Source organism: Podarcis filfolensis, assembly GCF_964270895.1.
Source record: "Podarcis filfolensis genome assembly, chromosome: 13".
NCBI lineage: Eukaryota > Metazoa > Chordata > Lepidosauria > Squamata > Lacertidae > Podarcis > Podarcis filfolensis.
Genome location: NC_139615.1, coordinates 36,304,746 through 36,326,160, shown reverse-complemented (window position 1 = coordinate 36,326,160; position 21,415 = coordinate 36,304,746). Strand labels below are relative to the sequence as shown.

The window sequence follows — 21,415 nt, the reverse complement described above, 5'->3', positions numbered from 1 at the left end:
CAGACAGTTTTTCTGGGTCATGTGGCCAGCATGACTAAGCCGCTTCTGGCGAACCAGAGCAGCACACGGAAACGCCGTTTACCTTCCCGCCAGAGTGGTACCTATTTATCTACTTGCACTTTGACGTGCTTTCGAACTGCTAGGTTGGCAGGAGCAGGGACTGAGCAACGGGAGCTCACCCCGTCGCAGGGATTTGAACCACCGACCTTCTGATCGGCAAGTCCTAGGCTCTGTGGTTTAGACCACAGTGCCACCCGCACCCCCCCCACCCCCAGTAGACGTTTACAAAAGGATATGGCTCTGCAGGTCTCCTGGGTAGCTGACTGTAGGGGTAAAGCTCTGGAACTGGATGGACGTTTTGTTCCCGTAGAAGAGATACATCCGGCCTGGAGAGAAGACGTTTATTTAAAAAATGTGGAGCCGCTCAGCATCTCACCTTTGCTGCTCACAACACCAGCTCAGGGCCCCTCGACACCAGGCATGGAGAATCTGTGGCCCTCCAGATGTTGCTGGACTGCAGATCCCATCGTTCCTGCCTGCCGTCCATGCTAGCAGGGGCTGGTGGGAGCTGGAGTCCAAGAACAGCTGGAGAGCCACAGGTTTCCTGTCTCTGCCCCACACCAAGTTTAGCCAAAAGGTCAATAACCAGCACAAAGTGTCTCTTCCGATCTTCTCCTCAAGAGACACTTGTGCTGGCGCTACAGCATGCAGCCCTCTCTGATTTTGGCAGGAGGAGATTTATTTATTAACTTTTATAGCTGATAAATATTTTTACACCCTGGCTTCTTCCTCCAAAATGGAGCACAGGGCGGCTTCACATAAAAAAACATTCACTGACTGTCTCCTGGAAGCAAGTCTCACTAGAACCAACAGGAGAAACTGTGTGCCTCCCTTTGTCTCCAGCAAAAGGCAACACATACATTCCATTCCATTCCATCCATCAATCAATACAAGCAAATGCTTAGATTACAGGATTCCCAAAATCCAAGTACCACAATTTGTCAGAGACTTGGGCACCTACTTCTCCCTGCCCCACAGGCAAAAATCTAGTAAGTGTCAACATGCAAAAGGACTTGAAGGGAAAGGATAAAAAATTAGTTTAGAGAGGTGGGGAGCCCACCAAGGAAGCTGATGTGAGGAGCATCTCCTTGAAGTAAGGCCAATGAAATGCAAAGACCAGCTTCCTAATATGCAAGTTGGGGGAGCTGGTCACCATTCTGCCCACTGTCCCAATCCCCACTCACCCAGGTTCTGCCGGAACTCCGATTTCACCCCGATCTGCAGCAGCTGGTTCTCAAAGAGCACTCCGTTGTTCTTGCACACAAACCTGCAATGGACCACGGAGGGTTGGTTAGAGGCAGGCAGGTATCCAAGGTCTTCCTTCTGTTTTGGCTTCTAGCACCCAGGGCTTCCCCACACCACCCTTTCCGCTGGTGCTGGTCTCTTTTGACATGCAGCTGGTCAACCCTAGCCTACCTCCTGCTATCTAAGGGCTCAAGGCTCAGCTGAGAGCGGGTCAGTGAATCGGAAATACCCCCTTGTTCAGAGGAGACCCTTTTCTTCCCAACTGCCGTGCCTGGGAAGCAGAGGAACTTCAGCACATAGCAGAGAGTGGTGTCAGGTGAAGCTAAGACAACGCTGGAAACCTCAGGCCTGGGGCAGAGGTTCCCTCCAGGCCTTTCTATCTGGCTCTTGGGGAGTCTCCCCAGGCCACGCTGTGTTGAACCAAAGGTGAACTGTTCTGAAAGCTGTGCTTAATGCCATCTCGGTAGTCAAGATAACGCCACCAGTAATTGGTATTGTGTTGTAGCAATGAGCTTCTACATATTCCCTTGCTCTGATATATAGGTTAACTGGCTTGCTTTGGTGTTATCCTTATCTATGAATTTCTGAGCCCAGAAAGGGGAGCTATCTGTAAGATTTGGGTATTTGCCACCTAGGCCCTCATCTTGTCAGGTTGGTGAAGCAATAGGAAGGTCTGCCCAAAGAGACACATGCTGCTTCATGCGTAAGGAATGCATGAACGTTTGCTTGGGCGCGAACAAGCCATCTCCTTGCTGCGGTGTCCGTCCCACATCTGCAAAGGCTGGGAGACCTGGCAGGCTGCTTTGCTGTTAAGTCTGCACTTTTCTTTTAATAAAGCACTAGAACTGATCACTCTGGTGTGGTTGGACATCCTTTCTTTGGTATCCCTGCACCCAACCATTCCCACAAGCCCTCCTTTGGGCCTGAGGTTCAGGACACATGCCCCTTAATGGCCTGGCCCTGCACCCTCCTTTGCTGCTTTTTCCTGGCTGAAATGTATCCCTAAACCATGGGTAGGCAAACTAAGGCCTGGGGGCCGGATCCGGCCCAATCGCTTTCTAAATCCAGCCTGCGGACGGTCCGGGAACCAGCGTGTTTTTACATGAGTAGAATGTGTCCTTTTATTTGAAATGCATCTCTGGGTTATTTGTGGGGCACAGGAATTTTTTTTCCTTTCCAAAATATAGTCCGCCCCCCCACAAGGTCTGAGGGACAGTGAACCAGCCCCCTGCTAAAATAGTTTGCTGACCCCTGTCCTAAACTGTGATGCTCTCACTTGCTTGCCTAGATGAAGGTGTGTGGAAAGCTTCACTGTACAGAGGTTAAGAGCTGCATCCGTTGTCCCGCCCACTTTCACCTCCACCCACATGGACCCTGGGAGGTTGCCCATGAGGAAATGCGGCCCCCTGGGCTGAAAACGCTTCCCAACCCCCTGAGCTAATAGCACAGATGGGGTCAGGCTGGTGAACCAGAGGAAGCTTCTTGTGCCAAGGGGGAAGAGACTTCCAGTCTGCCGCCGCCGCCACCCACAGCCCCAGCCTCTGGGAGCCACAGTCCCACTGCAGGATCTTACTTGTGAAGCAGTTCATCGGCCTCAGCAATAGGCAAAGCGGGGTCCTCAGAGACAGATGCGGCAGCCCCTGAGCTGAAGGTGGTGGCAAAGGCCATAGCAAAGGGGACCAGCGGTTGGCAGGGGTGGGGAAGAGAGAGAGAAAGAGAGAGCAGAAAAGTTGAGTCACCAGGGCGCAGCACCAGGTTAGTACCAGAAGGAGGCAGAGAACAAACACACACGCACACACAAATATATAGACACCAAGCCAGCATGCAACATAGCAGGTGAGGAGGCAGCGGAAGGACCAGGCACTGTTCCTAAGTAGCTTCTAAAAGAAAAGGTTGGGAACCTTTGGCTCTCCCAGTTGTTGCTGAACTGCTATGTCCATCATCCCATTGGCTATGCCTGCTGGGGGTGGTTTAGCAGGGGGCAAAGTTTTCCCACACACACCTGCGCTAAAAGGACAAGAGCAAAACGTATTTGCATCGTCAACACCTTTGCTAAGATACACATAAAGGAGAGCCCACCGGATGAGACCATCACAGTCTTGCATCCTGGTTCCCCAGTGGCCAAGCAGGTTCCTACGGGAACCTGCAAGCAGCAGGGCCCAAGTACGGCAGCACTTTCCCTACCTGCGATTCCTAGCGGCTAGTTTCCAAAAGCATGCTGCCTCTGACAGTGGAGCGACAGCACATCCATCAGGGTTAGCAGCCACTGCTGGCCTTATCCTCCGTGATTTTGTCTAATCCTCTTTTAAAGCCATCCAAGTGAGTGACTTTACGCATAGGCAGACTCTTCTTCTTCCAAAAATCATGTCTGCAAGCAATTTAGGTGCCCTGACCTGCTAAGAAGCTCGCCTTCCCCTCAAAGCCCAAGAAACCCAACTCCTCTGCATTCCTTGACTCAGAGACACTTGCCACCCCAAGGGAACCCACAACTCCTTTGTGGTAGGACCTCCATCTGCACCAACCTCCCACACTGCTGCCACTGATAGTCCAGGAGATCTGGCCACCAGTGGCTTGAACCTACCTGCTTTCTCAAAGAAGCAGGATATTCTAGCCATGGGCCTCCACCCCCTGGACCCTGTGGTCCTCACTCACATGAAGGATGTAAAAGGCTTAAGGCAGTTAAAAGTAACTCCCAATTCCTCAACAGCCCCGGGATGCAATGGCCTCTCTGGCCTTTGCAGTCTAGAGGCCCCAGAGGCGACACTCATGTCAGGAAAGAGACATTCCCTTTGGGCTGTTTGCTTCTGTTCTACGGCCACCTCCACCCATCTGCTTGCTTGGAACCATCTGTGTCCATAGCACTTTGGAACACAAGAGCAGAGGGTCCCTGCCCCAAGGAGCATCCAATCTCGAAATTCCACCCAGAGGAGAAACAAGAGGACAGGGAGGCAGTATGCAGTTGTTTCGGCTGCATGTGCGTAGGCTTAGTTACAGCGTGATGTGGGGGACGAGGGGGTGGTGCAGGTTTCATAGCAGGCAAGAAAGGTGGTGTCAGGCAGGTGTTCTGGGACGCCATCGCAGGCGAGAAAGGACGGAGGCACTGATGTTCAGATGATGGAGGGTGGCGGAGCCGGAAGACCGAAGATCACTGGCAGAGATGTATCATGATATGGGGGGCGGAGAGAGATTGCGGGCGGGACAGCAAAGTCGGAAGTGGGGTGGCTTTGAAGGCAAGGACAAGGAGCTGGAGCTGAACTAAGGCTCTTTTGCTGACACAGCACCGGACAAGGAATAAGAGCCCTGCTCAGGCCAAAAGCCCATCACAGTCCGGCATCCCGTTCTCTCAGTGGTCAACCAGATGCTACAGGGAAGTCCACAAGCAGTGCTCTTCCTGCTTGTCATTCCCAGCAGCTGGGCTTCAACTCCCATTGGCCATGCCGCCTGGGCTGATGGAAGTTGGGGTCCTGAAAGACCCAAGGTTCTCCATCCCTGTCACAGAACATCATTTCAGCTTCCATCATCCTTCTCCTTTCACAGAGAGCTGAGGTGTAATCAAACACACAGGTGGGTTTTTTTAAATTGCTAGATGCCCTCTCCTCCTTTCAGCTGATGGGAGTCCTAACAGAGAACTGGGACTCATTGAGAGGTGCCCCTGAGGAGGTTGGGGAGGCAGGGTAAATAGCAGGGTGGGCAGTATTGGCAGAGAGAGAGTTTCAGCCCCTTACTCTGCAGGCAGGCCAGCCTCCACCAAGAGGGATGAAGGACTCTCGGGAGGAGCCTCCAAGTCACTGCTTCGTCCAAGGCAGAGCAAGAGAGAGAGAAAGAAAGAGAGAGAGAGAAAGAGAACCATTCCCAAGAGGCAGCAGACAGAAAAAGAGAGAGATATACACACACACAAAAGAGGGCAAAGAAACAGAGAGCAAGACAAGGCCACGAGGACTAACACATGCCCCTCTCCCAAAGGACAGAGAAAGCCCATAAGGTCCCCACCATCTTGGAAACAAGCACCCTCAAAATCCATCTAGCCTGCCCAAAGCAAACATGAACACGGGGAGGAAAATCCACACCATCCCTTCTGAAACACAGGGCCAGATACCAGGCCAGGCTTCTTCTCGACTTTCTGAGCTAGCTGTGGATCAGAGTTACTATTCCTGGCAACGGGAAAGGCCCCTATATCCCCGTTCTGTGAGTGACTTTCCTCCGGAAAAAAAATGGCTTGCACCCTTTTGACGGAGAGAGCATTCGGTGGGCCTTGTGTCTACAGGAGTCCGCCATTACTCGCCGCAGCACCACTGCCCAGTTCCCCTGGGAAAGCAGAGGGCCAGAAAAGCCTGTGCCCACATCCCACCAGGGCCCCCTCACCTCAGGAAGTTATCTTCTGCGCCAGACACAAGGCCAGTTGCGGATGAGGGGCTGTCCGAGAAGACGTCCACTAAAAGGTTGCCAGCACTGGATGGGACGCCGGAGGCAGCTGCTGGGGTTGCCCGGAGGCCGAGGAGGTCGGCAGAGGGGGATGGCGTCGACTGCGGGGAAGCGGGAGGGAGGGAGAAGCCAAGGTAAAGGTCCTTCCATGCACCTGCCTTGAGAACTGAACCCATGAACCCTGGTACCTACCTTGGGGGCAGAGGAAAAGGCACCGGGCCCTGCGCTGTGGGAGCATGCTTTCTCTCTACTCCTGCACTAAAATGTGTCCAGAAAAAAACAAATTCTGCAATTGGAATAATTGTGCAAATTGGACACATTCGTACATCAGATTCATTAACACCTCCTCATTTCTGCGGGGAAGGGACAAGCCTCTCGGTGCTGCCTTTTACGAATTCCGTTTTCTATATCTATTATTTCTTTACCATTTCTAATTTACAGATCTGCATTTCTTTACTAATTCTAATCTCCAGATCTATATAACTCTATACAGTATCCATCCCTGCTGCCCACCTCTCAGATTTGCATTTTATCTTTTGGGCAAGGCCCAAGGGGAGGGAAGAGGGGTGCACTGTGCGCATGGCAGCGCCAGGACACCAACCAGCTTGAGACATCACAACTACATTTCTCCTGGTTGGCAGATCTGGCAACAAGCTGACAAATTCTTAATGGAATTTGTCAGCCATCGCAGAATCCACCCACCCACTTCCCTTCCCACTTTACAGCACCACAGGCTTTCTGGTAAATGGTTCTCGCCCTGGGCTTTGACTCCCGAGACCTCCCTTCTCCAAAGAGTCTCCCACACACAAGGCACCATTTTCTGGCCAGGGGACACCCCAAGTCTCCAAGCCCCAGACCCTCCCTCTCTTTGGCACTCACGGCAGTGCTGGCTGAGGGTTCCATGCCCCCATTGATTTCGGAGTTGGGGTCCTTCTTGCCGTCGTCCAGCTCGCTGCCAGCTCCGGGGCCCTTCTTCTTCTTGAGCTTAGCCAGGATGGAGGACTCGCGCTCAGGGAATGGAGGCATCTCCTCCAGCACCGTTGCCTAAGGGGCGGAGTTGGGGAGACGGAGAAGGGTTCGAATGACGAGTTATTCGTCTGCTTTTCATTTACGGCTTGGTTATGTCCGCAGAATGGAAAGGTGGCAGGATTCCCAAGGATGTGCTCTAGGGGGAGCTGGCTTCAGGCACCAGGCCCATTGGCAGACCAACTCTGTGCTACAAAGGATGTCTGCAAATGTGATATGAAGGCTGGCAACACCAACCCTACCATGTGGGAATCCCTTCCTGACAACCACAGTGCCTGGAAGCAAGACACAGATAGGTAGCCGTGTTGGTCTGCCATAGTCAAAACAAAAAAATTTTTTCCTTCCAGTAGCACCTTAAAGACCAACTAAGTTAGTTCTTGGTATGAGCTTTCGTGTGCATGCACACTTTTTCAGACGTGTGCATGCACACTGAAGAAGTGTGCATGCACACGAAAGCTCATACCAAGAACTAACTTAGTTGGTCTTTAAGGTGCTACTGGAAGGAAAAAATTTTTTTTTGTTTTGGAAGCAAGACAGTCAGCAGTGATCGCAGGAGGAACGACACAGAAAGAAGAAACACCATGGTGCATCTGCAGCAGCACAACTGGACGCCTTCATCTGCCCCAGCCGCAACAAAACAGCCACAGCAGGGGCTGTAACTCTCCAATAGTTTGACTTCACCCCCAAAGGCGCATTGACCCCGAGACGGACGGATGCCAACAACTTTTTCATTCATGACACTTCTATTCTGCCCCATAACCACAGTTCTCTTGCCAGCACCAGTTTTGTTTTTAAATGCAGCAGAAACAATAAAATACCAATCCAGTGCCCAAAACAAGCAAACGGCAGAGATAAAATTTAAAAAGCCCATACAATTCCTCTCGGAAAAGGCAGATCTTTCAAAAAAACTTCAGAGAGGCAAAATGCTGGAATCCTCAAAGGCTCCAGAGCCCTTTTCGGCTCAAGAGTCACATTCCTTCATGCGTGGCGGACGTACGACCCACCCAATGTTGTTGGGCTACAACTCTCATACACCCTGATCATTGGGTCACACTGTCTGGGGCCGATGGGATTTGGAAAGGGAGCTGTGGCTCAGCAGCAAAGCTTCCGCTTTGCGTGCAGAAAGTCCCAGGTTCAATCCCTACCACCTCCCGGTTGCTGAAACCTGCTGAAACCCTGGAAAGCTGCTGCCAACCAGTATAGTCAACGTAGGCAGGGGAAACAGAGGTCTGACCCTGGTATATAAGGCAGGTTCCTATTCCTGGCTCCCCATTGTGGCCTATGGTGAAGGGGCAGATATGGGCTTCTGGCGCAGCACACACACAAAAAATCCCAAGAGCTGATTTCAATTCACAGATCGAAGCCTTACGTCTCCTCTTATTTGATGCAGCTACAACCAGTTTCTCTTTCAGATCAGCCAACTCTCTTCCCCCACCCAGTCTCCCCAAGATGAATGGCTGACTAAGCTACCAGCCCACCCGTCTCTCACAACATTCCCAGTTTCCCCCTCACCAAGACATCGGTGCTGGCGATGGAGCTGAGCTTGAGGTACTCAACCGCCCGCTGCTGCAGCTCCACGTCGGCGTTGCGGATCTGGCTGTCGGAGCGCAGCACTTCCTGGATGGTGCCCTTGGTCTCAGGGAAGAGGTTGATGAACTTGATGTAGGTGGAGAGGAGCAGAGCCCGGGTGGAGACGCTGCAGAGGTGGAACTTGGAGTGCAGGAGGTTGAACTGCACCAGAGGGCTGGAGGAGGGGAAGGAAGGAAGGAAGGAAGGAAGGAAGGAAGGAAGGAAGGAAGGAAGATGATACATTGGTACCTTGGTTCTCAAACAGCTTGGCTCCCAAACAAATCGGCTCCCGAATGCTGCAAACCCGGAAGTGAGTGTTCCAGTTTGCGAATGTTTCTCAGAAGCCGAACGTCTGACGAGGCTTCCAATCGAGTGCAGGAAGCTCCTGCAGCCAATCAGAAGCCGCACCTTGTTTTTCGAACCATTTTGGGAGTCGAACGGACTCCCGGAACGGATTAAGTTTGAGAACCAAGGTACCACTGTGCTATACTTTCTTTCTAATACCCTGCCCATCTGACTGGGCCCAGCCACACTGGGCGGCTTCCAACAAAAATACAGGAAAAATAACAACAAAACAACGACAAAATCAAATGTTAAAAGCACTCTGAAATAGGGCTGGCCTTCAGATACCTACGAAAAATTATATAGTTTTTAACATCTGCCAGGAGGGCATTCTGCAGGGCAGGTGTGACTACCGAAAAGGCTTTCTGTCTGGTTCCTTGTAGTTTCACTTTGTGTAGTGAGGGAACCGCCAGAAGGCCCTCGGGGCTGGACCTCAGTGTCTGGGCTGAATGATGTGGGTGGAGATGCTCCTTCAGGTATACAGGAAGGAGGCATGGGTTGAGGGTGGCACCATTTTTAGCTGCCCCACTCCAAGTCAGCATAGCAGAGGGAAGAGTACCTGAAGCAAGGGAAGCAAACATGCCTCACCAAGCTAAGAAAAGAAGAGGATGAGCCTGTGCAAAAAGAACTAAGCCCTACTTCTCTGTGAGGCTGCTAACCTGTCCCTGGGCTGTACCATTCACTGCAGACTGCAGGTGGAGGCTCACGTGTTCGAAGGATCATACCAAATAAAATAAAATATAAATCCCACCTCCCAAAAGAATCTATATGCCGGAGTCCTAGCCTTGCCTTCTCCCTGACATGCTTGGCCTAGCACCCACTGGAATGGTAAAACAAGGGCTTCTAAGGTTGAAAACTCCCTTGTTGCTGCCAAAGAGGTTTAGAGAGAACCACCCCACTGAATGGCCTTGAGGAGGCATCTCACTTAGAGCTGTTTTGAGGATCGGTGGAGGGAGAGAAAGAATCTGTCACCGATAAGGTGGGCTAGTGGGTCCCTCTCCTAGGCGCTGCCCACATCCCTTCCTCCCACAGTTCCCAACCTTGAGCGAGGATCTCCAGCGATGAGGTTCCCAAACTCCCCTAGGATGTAGCCGCCAACTTTGACCATGTTCTCATGGCAGGCAGGAGCCTGTAGGGCCTATGGAAAATAAAGGAGATCTGTAATGTGCTGTAGGGAGGCAGGGAGAAAAAATAAGCCCCAATTCAGGCTCCCATGCAACCATCAGGCCATGACTTAAAGAGAGGTCTTCTAGAACTCTGTTTAGCCCTTTTCCTGACGTGTCTCAAAAGGACTAACACCGCAATTGCCCCAGGCTCTTTTAGGTTCATTCTGGGTCTCTAACCCAGAAAGAACTGTGGCTGAATCGAGATGCACAGGCAACTCCCAATTTATGTGGGGGTTGCATTCCAAGGCACCATGCGTTTAAGTGAAACTGCGCATATTTGGAACACCATTGAAAAAGGCTGCAAGCACCCCATTCAGTCCCTACCCCCCCTTTTTAATATTTATGATTTTCAGGTTTATACATTTCAAAAAAAATAGTCATTTTAACATTTCAAAACTTGGCTTCCTTCCCCCATTTTCTGCGATTCCTTAAATTTATTCTTAATATCTTCTGCATATCCAAATTAATTTAATTTGTTCATTTATTCATCCACTTTAAATACATACTCTTATGAAATTGCAGGTTATTACAGTTACAGGTTATTGCCCCCTTCTGTGACATTTTCGGGTCACTTCCAGGTTTGAGGCGCGGTTGCGCACATACTGGACATGCTTAAAATGGTCTCTGCCTGTACATAAATTCAGTGATGAGCCTGCTGTAGAAGTGCATTCATCACAGCTTGTGACACATGGACTGCCATCTCCCCAGGACTGAGCTTTTGTGACAAAGACTGATTCGCACAGAGCTGGTTGGCTGTTCCTTGTGTTTATAGGTCTTGGAACTGCCCCCCGCCCCCCCGTTCTTGTTGACAGATACATCTAGACGTACCCTTTGTGACAGACACTTTATTAATATTGCGAAATCAATTCACCTAGATTTGCAGAATTCCTCTCAGGCCTTTTTGTATCAATTAGCAGCCCTCTAGCGAGGCAGCTGGACATACATCTCACCCACCCACAGAGCAAGCAGCACTGGGAAAACTGTGGCCCTGTGGATGCTGTTGGACTCCAACCCCCATCATGCCTGATTGCTAGCCATATTCTGGCTGTGGCTAATGGGAGTTGTAAAGGTAAAGGTACCTCTGACTGTTAGGTCCAGTCACGGACGACTCTGGGGTTGCGCGCTCATTTCGCTCTATAGGCCAAGGGAGCCTGCGTTTGTCCGCAGACAGCTTCCGGGTCATGTGACCAGCATGACTAAGCTGCTTCTGGAAAACCAGAGCAGCGCATGGAAACGCCGTTTACCTTCTCGCTGGAGCAGTACCTATTTATCTACTTGCACTTTGACATGCTTTCGAACTGCTAGGTCGGCAGGAGCTGGGACCGAGCAACGGGAGCTCACCCCATCGCAGGGATTCGAACCGCCAACCTTCTGATCAGCAAGCCCTAGGCTCTCCAGTTTAGACCACAGCGCCACCCGTGTCCCAATGGGAGTTGTAGTCAAACAATATAGAGGGAAAGGAAGGCTTCTCCGCAGAGCGACAGGGCAGGCAAAGAAGAAACGGCCAATGACTCTGACCAACCCCACCCACCTCAAAGACCGTCTTGGCAGCATAGCCTTGGACGTCGTCTCGGTTGATGACGATCTGGATGACGCGGTACCAGACCTCCTCGCTCACATAGTCCCCGGCGATACGGATCAGATTGAGGATGGTGTCCACATACCAGCTGTAGTCCACTGCGTATTTCTCAGCAAGGATAGCCACCTTCAGCACCTGGGAGATATGGAAAATGAAATATTGCCCTGCCCTGCCAGTTCCTATCAGGCTTTAAGCCGCTAGGGGCCACTCTTCAGTACCAGCAAGGCTGACCGGACACCTTGATGTTGATGGTGTTGTGCCCCCTTCTCCTCCCCACCATTCCACATACAGAAGCCGATCAGAATGGCAGCTGAATATTACTTCAACACTGGCGAAGGGAAAACATCTTTCTATGCAGTCGAGAATACATACTTTGATTGTTCTCCAATCAAAGGGAATGGCTAGTGGTTGGGAGATCTCAGGGCTGCCACTGTTGCCTCCCTCCAAATTTCTATCATATGCCAACTGAGGCAGCTGCCCTGCTCTGCCCAACAGTAGGGCCGCCCTGCACGCCAAATCCCTCTAAGAGGATTTGGAAACTCCTGGCCTCCCCCCCCCCCGCCCTTGCTGTTTCACAGAAATCTACCTAGATGAAGAAATAAGCTCCCACAGCTCTCTTTCCCACGAGCTGAAAAACCCACTCACAATCTCCTCGCGGATAGAGTAATCTGCCGTTTCCAGGTAGCTGAGCATCTCCGAGACGATCTGCTTGGCGTTGGTGCGGTCGCACATGGCGTAGAGGAGATCGGCTGCCCGCTGGCGCACGCTCACATCCCTCTCCGTCTGGGAAAAGGAGGCCGGGAGTGTGAGACCGGCAAGTTCTTGCCTGCGGCATAACCCCAGTCTCCACTCTTGCCCCGGCTGGCTCGCACACTTACAAACAGAGCATCTTCTGCAAGCCCACTACAACAACCAGCAGTTGGATAGGATGAGATGAGCAAGAAGAGCATGCAGGTGGTACCAGGCTGAAGTGATGCTCCATTGTTTTCCAGCGGCTCATTCCTTGCTATGCTCCTCAGCCCAGGGATGCGAGGCTGTGGCCCTTGAGATGTTGGCAGACTCCATCTCCCAATGGGGAACACCCAGTGAAATGCTCCCCCCCCTCCAAATTTCACCACCAGCACACGGGGGGGAGGATTTGGGGAGACCACACTCTCTCAACCCTTCAATCTCATTCCGCATGCAAGCTACCTCACCCATCTGCTCTGCTCGTGCCTTCAATGAATTCTGACCTTGAGGGCGTTGATGACGGTCTCAATGTGGGTCTTGACGGCCTCGTGAGAGAATTCAGAGCTGGCTAGGGTGCACATGCTCTCGAGGGCCAGGTATCGGAGGTTGGTTTCCCGATGCTGTAGGAACTGGCCGAGTTGATTACATGCCCGCACCAACAGGTTGGGTTCGCTGTGGGTCAACAAAGTTAAGCCCCATCTGAGCATGGCAGGAGGGACATCCCAGCGGAGCTCAGCAGCTGACTGCACACTTCTCAAATCAACCAGATATGTCCCCCAGTTTGGGGAAAGGCCATAGATGCATATCATAATTATTCTATGCCTTAACTCCTCCATGATGTTCTCAGATATATATTTTACTACTGTTCTTACTCAAAACCTACTTGCATTTTAACATGTTTACATTGATTTTTAATCTACATACATTTTCCAATCCTCCTTAAACACTGCCTTATCTTGATCTCTAATTTTACTAGTTAAGCTTGCTAATTCTGCATATTCCATCAATTTCAGCTGCCTATGTTCTTTAGTTAGATGCAGCCTCGTTTCACCAGTTTTGCGCATCTAGCATTCTCGCTGCAGTTGTTGCCTATTAAAATTAATTTGTCTGATTTTTTGGGCACATCTGTCCCAGTTATCCCTAGAAGAAAAGTTTCTGTGCTTTTGGGGAGAGTTGCCTTAAATATTTTCTTTATCTCATGACGAATCATCTCCCAAAATCCCTTAGCCGCTCTACACGTCCACCGCATATGGTAAAATGTAGCTTTTCACATACCTGCCCCTTCCCCTCTCTGGTTTTGCCCTGGTGCTGCCATCTAAAGGCTGCCAAGGACCACTGAGACACTTGCACAGTGAGATATCTTTGGAAAAGCACTAGCCATTTCCCCCCACCATCTCATTTAAAGGGTCTCCGTGCTAAGGAAGAACAAACAAGGGTGAGGTGCTCACCTGTCGTAGTGGATGATGAGACTGATGGCTTCAAAGAGGATAGCATTCTTGGCATTGGAGTGCTGGACCTTCTTGGACTTGGGTGGCTCCTGGGCCTTGTTGAGTATAGTCTCCAGGCACTCAACCAGACGTCCTTTCACTGCTGCATCTTCTGTGGGGAAAAGCAGAGGGTGCAAAGGCCAGGAAGCAGCATGTTAGAGCAGGTCCCAGCAAGAGGAGAACCCAAGGTTCACGGCTCCCAATGACCATTCACATCTCCTTAGACTTTCCCTAGGGATAGACCAATCTAACTCCAGCCCATGTTAACTTCACACATGTTCATTCAAAAATCCTTTCCCTCCCATTTCTGCAGTAATCTGGGCTGCTTTTTAAAATCCGTACAAAAAAATTGTCCTTGAATACGTAGCAAAAAATATGTCATTAAATACATGTTTCATCTCAGTGTATGGATTTCTAAGTGCTTTTCATCCCAAACATGCATTTGGGTAAGATTTTTTGAGAAGAGTATTGAAAACCCAAAGGTTAATGATGTTCTGAGCCGTGTACTAGTCTGGGAGGTGGGAATTAGGTTGGTTCTTGGCTCCCACACAGCCTCCAAGTGTGTTGAAGGCCTCCAATAAAGATGTTTGAACAAAAGCTGTGACATTTTGTGATGCTATATAAATGTTTGGTCCCCTCCTCTGACATGCAGAAAAGGAGATGGGGAGGGGAAAGGGGAGCAGCATAAATTTGCGGGAGACTCATTCGCATAGCAGGCAACTGGGGTTTCCTGTTACATCTGAGCCAGGCCTCTGAGAAAGAAGAGATGAGAAATAGATAAAGTAACCTCTTTTACTGGGTCAGTTCAAGGCCAGCATTTCATCAGCTAAGCTGGACCAAGTGAGGTCAAGCTTTCAAGTACCTACCCAATGAGAAGTTCTATAGAACAAGGAAGTTCACCTGCTAGAGAATGCGGCAGCTAGATTGGTGACTGGGAGTGGCCACCGAGACCATATAACACCGGTCTTGAAAGACCTACACAGCCTCCCAGTACATTTCTGAGCACAATTCAAAGTGTTGGTGCTGACCTTTAAAGCCCTAAACGGCCTCGGTCCAGTATACCTGAAGGAGCGTCTCCACTCCCACCCAGACACTGAGGTCCTTCTGAACGCCGAGGGCCTTCTGGTGGTTCCCTCGCTGCGAGAAGCCAAGTTCCCTGTGGAACGCCCTCCCACCAGATGTCAAAGAGAAAAATAACTACCAAACTTTTAGAAGACATTTAAAGGCAGCCCTGTTTAGGGAAGCTTTTAATGTTTAATAGGTTATTGTATTTTAGTGTTTTTTTGGAAGCAGCCCAGAGTGGCTGGGGGGACCCAGCCAGATGGGCGGGGTATAAATAATTATTATTATTATTATTATTATTATTATTATTATTATTATTATTACTGGGCTATAACACCAGGATTGGATGCAGTAATGCCTCCAAATAGCAATTGCTGGGAATCACAAGTGGGGAGAGTGCTTTATGGAGTCAGACTCCTGGTCTACCTAGCTCAGCAATGTTGACTGTGACTAGCAGGATTTCAGATTGGGGTCTCTCCCAGCCCTATCTGGAGATGCCGAGGGTTAAAAGCTCAGACCTTCTATATGCAACAAAGATGCTCTACCACCGACCTATCGCTCTTCCCCTTTTGCTCCTGTCCTGCTGACAGGCTTCCCATAGGCATCAGATTGGCCAATGGGAGAAGAGGGTGCTGGACCGGATAGGTGTTTGGTCTGAAGGGCCCTTCTTGTGATTTGAAGGCCAACATGAAAACCACTTAATTCAATTTCTAGGATTCAGAATGAGATGGGAGGAAAGCGGGACTGCTGGGAAGTACAAGCAGCATCCAGCACTTCAGAACAGCAACATCTGATAACCTTGGCAATGAACTTCATTATATTAGCAGAGAGATCTGGATATACCTGGCTGCCAGATCCCATAAATCCGCTAGCCTCTGCCTGCCAGAGAATCCAGAATCCCCAGCTTTCTGTTAACTAAACAGAGCCTACAGGCAGCCTGGAATAATTGCCCAGGGAGAACTACTGGACACAGCCTTGCACACAATCCATCTACTGTATTGGCCTGAATATAAGTCGCACCTTTTATTTCCAAATTCTGACTGTGAAAAGTTAAAGTGCGGCTTGTATTCAGAACCGAGCGCTGCGCACCCGCCTCTCAGCACTACCACCCTGAACAGGGGCGGCTGGCGCCAGCTTCAGGAGGTAATGCCAGGAGTCGGTAGTGCCAGGAGGTGAGCGCGCAGCACATTCGTAATCAAGCACTGGCGCCGGCTTGGGGAGGGGGGCGCTGAGCACCGTCTGCCCCCCATTCAGAGTGGTAGTGCCGCACCCTCAAGTAAGCCTTGAATGTTAAATGTGCGTCTTATTTGTGGGTGCATCTTATATTCGGGCCAATAAAGTATAATAATAATTTATTATTTATACCCCACCCATCTGGCTGGGTTTCCCCAGCCACTCTGAGCAGCTCCCAACAGACCATTAAAAACACGGTAAAACATCAAACATTAAAAACTTCCCTAAACAGGGCTGCCTTCATTTTTGCTTGACATCTGGTGGGAGGGTGTTCCACTACCGAGAAGGCCTTCTTGCATAGAAGGGCTTGAGTGCCACCCAAAGTGGCTGCCCCCCCCCAATTCCAGGCCACCTCTTACCTGGGGGAGGATAACACTGCAGCAGCCGCAGGAGCTTGACCGAGAGCCAGGGGGCTGGCACAAAGTAATAGGTGTAGTCCTGGAGGTCTGTGGAGGCCGACGACACAATCTGCCAGAGGGGCAGGGGGTGGGATGTAAAAACACAGCAACACAACCACCAGTGAGTCAGCTATATTAGAACATCCTCATTATTCATTAGTCCAGGGGTGGGGAACCCTTTTCAGTCCAGGGGCCACTTTCACTTCTGGGCAATCTTCTGGGGGGCCACATGGCAGTGGTGTGTGGGGTCAGTGGCAAAAGTGGTTGGAGCAAGCGGGTGGATTCCATCCAGGAAGAGTTCAAGGATACATTCCGGCCAGGCAAAAACATCTGGGAGTGAGAAGCGGGGCCAGTGAGGAGTATGGGCTTCCAAGGGCCAGACATAGAGGCTCGGAGGGCCGCATTTGTCCTTTAGGAAGTTCCCCACACCTACGTAAACCCATTACCACAAAGCCCTGGCAGGGGAACTAGATGTGCTTAGAAACAGTCATGGGGAGAAGCGGGAACCAGACTGTAGTGATCAGATGGGAATCAGAGTCACTTTGCCAGACCGTGGGGTTCATTCCCCCCATGCTGTTTTCCCAATTTAAGTGCCACAGCTCAAATCTGTACAAAATACAGCAAAACAACGAGAGAGAGAGAGAGAGAGAGAGAGAGAGAGAGAGAGAGAGAGAGAGTGTCGTAGCCTTTGTGGACAGACGCAAAGGAACTGATGCGCTTAATGCATCACTTCCTGCTCCATGTTTCTTTCCTTAAACAACTGGAAGCAGGTGCAGAGCAGCCACTATTTTCACTGGGGCTGCAGCAAACAGAGGGATTTTTTTTGGGGGGGGGAGGTTAACCCTTGCTCTCCCCACTATAATCCTGATGAAAATCACTCTGTGCCTGCTCTCAGCCCTGGGAGAGAAGCACCCACCTAGTTTAGGGGAACCCTGGTTCCCAGGAATAAGACCCGCACAAGTACAACCAACTGGAGCAGTAACTAAAAGGCAAAATAATTGGTGCCCTCCTCTCTTCTGTGCACACCCCCCCCAAACCCAGACCTCACCCTGCTGAGCCTGGATACAGCCAACGAAACGCATGTCTTGAAGTCATCGGGATTCTTCTTGCAGAGGCAGGCAATGAGGCTGACGGCAGCTGTGACCACGCCCTGTGTTTTTTTTTTGGGGGGGGTGAGAAAGATGGTGTGCCAAGTGAGACCACTTCGAAAGGGGCTAAAGGAGGCACAAATGCACCACTTTCTGGCTCCCACTGTGCATATGATAGAAGGATGTGCCGAGTCCGGTGTGCATCGCTACTACATAGAAGCATTTTGAAGCAAATAGCATGCTTCAGCTAAACAGGGGCATAGCTGTCAACCTTCCCTTTTTTTGCAGGAAATTCCCTTATTCCAGCGCCACTTCCCATTGCTATCCCGGATTGTTAGATATCCCGTAGACTGTCCCCTGGGACAGATGAGGCTGCTGATCCCTTATTTTCAAATCTGAAAGTTGACAGCTATGAACAGGGGTCTGTTGGTGGCCAAAGCTCTGTACGCTGCCTCTCATTCGTGCACCCCAGAGTCACCATATACAGACCAATAAAACCTATTGGTTATGAAGAACCTTTACTCTCAGCAGCGTAACTGTCCGGCTACTCTTATTTTGAGCTATGGGTACAAATAGCTCAGTGTTCCCCGAGCGATGGGCCATGTGATAGATAGTGTCTGAGTGGATGTGGAGGGCGTACCATATGTGTATTATTGCGGGGGTGGTTCCATACGTCGGCCCCTAAGAAGCAGAGGCTGGGGGGGGTTACGTACCATGTGCTGATCATTCAGAAGGTGCACTATCCGCGACGTCCCCTCTCCCATGGGCACCAGGTCGGGTGAGGTCTTGTAGAGGCGCAGGAGGCAGAGGGCAGCACTCTGCTTCACGCTATCCATGGTGTCACTGAGGGGCAGTTACAGACAAATAGGTGGGTCAAGACGGGTGAAGGAAGGAGAACAGGTCAATAGCAGAGCAACTGATGATCCATAATGAACTGAAAAAAGTGTTTAAAAGTACTTTCCCAAAAAATCCGAGTCCTTTCTGTTAGGGATAATTCAGATGAAAATTCCCAGGTGTCAAAAAAAGGTTATTTATGTATGCTAGTACTACGGCCTATGTTTTGTTCACCTCAAAATGGAAAATGAGCGAGGTCCCAACCAAAGAAGAATGGCAACTTAAGTTGACAGAATATGCACAACTTGCAGACTTAACATATAGAAGAAGAAAACAAGAAGAACATATGTTTAAAGAAGATTGGAAAATGTTTATTGACTATACGGGAAATAATTGTGTTCAGCTGAAAACGCTGGCAGCAGTAAGAAAAACTCAGCAGTGTAAATAAGTTTTGATGGATGCAGTAACGGAATACTGAATGGTATAGTTTTTGTAAAATATGCAGAGATTTAAAATATGTAAAGAGAAGAAGGGAAGAGAAGAAGGGAAGTTATTGATATCTTAAGCATGTAAAATGAGTGTTTTAAATTGTAAAACAGAAAATTTGATGAAATAACAGTGTGTTAGCAGTGGATTGATATTGGGACCGTCCACACTGTTCCGCTTTGTTAGCTGTTCTGCAATACTTTCCCTGTGTTACTGCTGTCTAGCTAGAGTGCAAAACATGGGCAACAAAAAACACCACCCTGAACATTTGCGGCATAAAAGGTTCCAGGGTTTTGGGAGGAAACTACAGGACAGGCACCAACAGGGAATGAAGCAGGATGGCTGCCACAAAACCTTTGGAGGCACCAAGAGCACTGGAAGTGAGATTGCGCATAACTGCACAGATGGCATCACATCAGATCACAATAAAGTGGTACCACGGGTTACATACGCTTCAGGTTACATACTCCGCTAACCCAGAAATAGTACCTTGGGTTAAGAACTTTGCTTCAGGATGAGAACAGAAATTGTGCTCCGGCGGCCTGGCGGCAGCAGGAGACCCCGTAACCTGAAGTTTTGCTTCAGGTTAAGAACCGTTTCAGGTTAAGAACGGACATCCGGAACGAATTGAGTACTTAACCTGAGGTACCACTGTAAAAAGGATGCCTGGAGACACAAACCAGACCTGTATACAGTGGTACCTCGGGTTACATAAGCTTCAGGTTACATACGCTTCAGATTACAGACTCCGTTAACCCAGAAATAGTACCTCGGGTTAAGAACTTTGCTTCAGGATGAGAACAGAAATTGTGCTCTGGCGGTGCGGTGGGGGCAGGAGACCCCACTAGCTAAAGTGGTGCTTCACGTTAAGAACAGTTTCAGGTTAAGAACGGACCTCCGGAACGAATTAAGTACGTAACCAGAGGTACCACTGTATGTTCCTTGCCTCTTGTGGATAGACTCCCTCTGAGCAAACGCTTTTCTCTAGTGGGACTGGCTTACCCGGCCACCAGGATGCGGGGGATCTCAGAGGCAAAGGCCTCGGCCATCTCACGGCTGCCCACATTGGCAATGCAGTGCAGGGCCAGGCACATGAAGGTGGGGTTGCGGCTCGCCAAGTCATTCTTGATGGCGTTGTTGATGAGGCGGATCAGCTCGCTGTTGCAGTTCACCAGCACCGAAATGAACAGGTAACCCTAGGGCAGAGAAGAGGCAGATAAATACACATGCAGGCACATTCTGAGCTAGGGGAGAGGCATGGACACACAACCCACAAAATCATAGAGGCTTTTCTCCACTCTGTCCCACAGCAGAAAAGGGGCCAGAACGAAGTTGGCTGGCGCTCCCGAGGCAGAAAAAGATCGTGTGCACACCGTACATGAAAAGCACGTGGCTTGCCCCAAAGACTCATGGGAACCGTAGTTCACCACACGGAGAACTACAATTCCCAGCACAAACTACAGTTCCCAGGATTATCTGCGGGAGGGGTGGGCTGTAAATGTGCGGTAAATGTATGGTGTGCATGCAGCCATATAATGTACTGTATAGTTCAGCAAACAGGAGCTCCTTTCTGCACTACAATTCCTGCAGCGACACACCCTGGCAGCCAAACCGTTTCCATCCAAAGCATTTTAGAGTTGATTGTCAGTGCCATGGGTCACTCCTTTATTTAACAGGCATGATACTTCCTCACTGATGCAAATAGCTCAAAATACAAAGAAGAAAAAGAACAATACCATGTGAGGAAAGTGAAAGAGTGGGGAGAATTGGAATGTTGTGGGTGTGGATAATCATTGGCCCAAAGGCCAATGCTGCTGAACTTCAACTCCCATCATCCCTGGCCATGCTTGCTAGGGCTGATGGGAGCTGTAGTTCCACAACATCCAGAGAGCGAAAGGTTCCCCACATCTGGGATACAGAGGCCTAGACTGACACCTCTATCCAGGCGTAGTTCACATAAAACACCAGAAAAGGTGGAAAACTTGTTCCTGGATGACACCAACACAGAGGTGTGTGTATGTATGTTGCACAACAGAAGAATACTTGTCCGTATTTTTTTTATTGAAAAAAAAATCCCTAGATGTCCCAGGGGGAGGGGGGAGGACTATATGTGAGATATAATATCCTGACCCCCTTGGAGTGAATAACAACAATGTAATGAAAATAACTAGCACAGCCTTCCCTAATAAATTCCTTACAGACTTGGCACTCTGACTTCTGATGATAACATTGGGAGGTAGCTGCCTGTTGCTCCTTTATATCTATTTATACAGATGGGGAACTGAGACCAAGGGAGAGCTGGAGCCAGTTTAACAGGGGGGGAAAGGGGGGAGACCCCCAGCCTCCCACCCCAGGCCCCTCAAGCCTACTCACAATTTGCTTCTCTGTGTACTTGTTGGAGCTGAGCAGGTTGACAGCCTCCATGTGACCAAAGTCGATGTCATGGCCCAGCAGGAATATGAAAAGCAGCTTGCAGACATATTTTTTCTTGCTGTAACCATCCAAGGCTTTATCTCCTGAGAGGGGAAAGAGCAAGAGGGAGAGGGGAGGGGGAGGTCACTGGCACTGCTGGAAGGAGAGAGGTGTCTTGCAAGCCAGGAGCGTGGGAAGGGAGGGAAGCAGTGGCAAAAGCTTTCCAGCCTAGTACTATCAAGCCTTCAGGAATGCCTTCCTATTTTGAGCTGCCCAG

At 50.0% G+C, this 21,415-nt stretch overlaps 1 protein-coding gene across 6 annotated transcripts in view; it reads right to left on the bottom strand.

Annotated features, from left to right (window-relative positions):
* The window catches only part of AP2A1 (adaptor related protein complex 2 subunit alpha 1), a 38,055-nt gene that overhangs the window by 5,911 nt on the left and 10,729 nt on the right, over positions 1-21,415 (bottom strand). Inside the window, exons 3-19 of one of the 6 annotated variants that reach the window (XM_083582604.1) lie at positions 21,100-21,242; positions 19,729-19,922; positions 18,120-18,249; positions 17,367-17,468; positions 16,280-16,388; positions 13,587-13,737; positions 12,642-12,810; positions 12,055-12,192; positions 11,362-11,544; positions 9,705-9,802; positions 8,266-8,497; positions 6,607-6,771; positions 5,920-5,985; positions 5,668-5,828; positions 2,879-2,950; positions 1,245-1,327; positions 298-386 (exon numbers count right to left, since the gene is read on the bottom strand). In XM_083582604.1, the coding sequence (XP_083438730.1) occupies positions 298-386; positions 1,245-1,327; positions 2,879-2,950; positions 5,668-5,828; positions 5,920-5,985; positions 6,607-6,771; positions 8,266-8,497; positions 9,705-9,802; positions 11,362-11,544; positions 12,055-12,192; positions 12,642-12,810; positions 13,587-13,737; positions 16,280-16,388; positions 17,367-17,468; positions 18,120-18,249; positions 19,729-19,922; positions 21,100-21,242 (2,285 nt within the window). The remainder of the gene's footprint in view (positions 1-297; positions 387-1,244; positions 1,328-2,878; positions 2,951-5,667; positions 5,829-5,919; positions 5,986-6,606; positions 6,772-8,265; positions 8,498-9,704; positions 9,803-11,361; positions 11,545-12,054; positions 12,193-12,641; positions 12,811-13,586; positions 13,738-16,279; positions 16,389-17,366; positions 17,469-18,119; positions 18,250-19,728; positions 19,923-21,099; positions 21,243-21,415) is intronic. The other 5 variants (XM_083582605.1, XM_083582607.1, XM_083582606.1 and 2 more) reach the window with 5 other exon arrangements.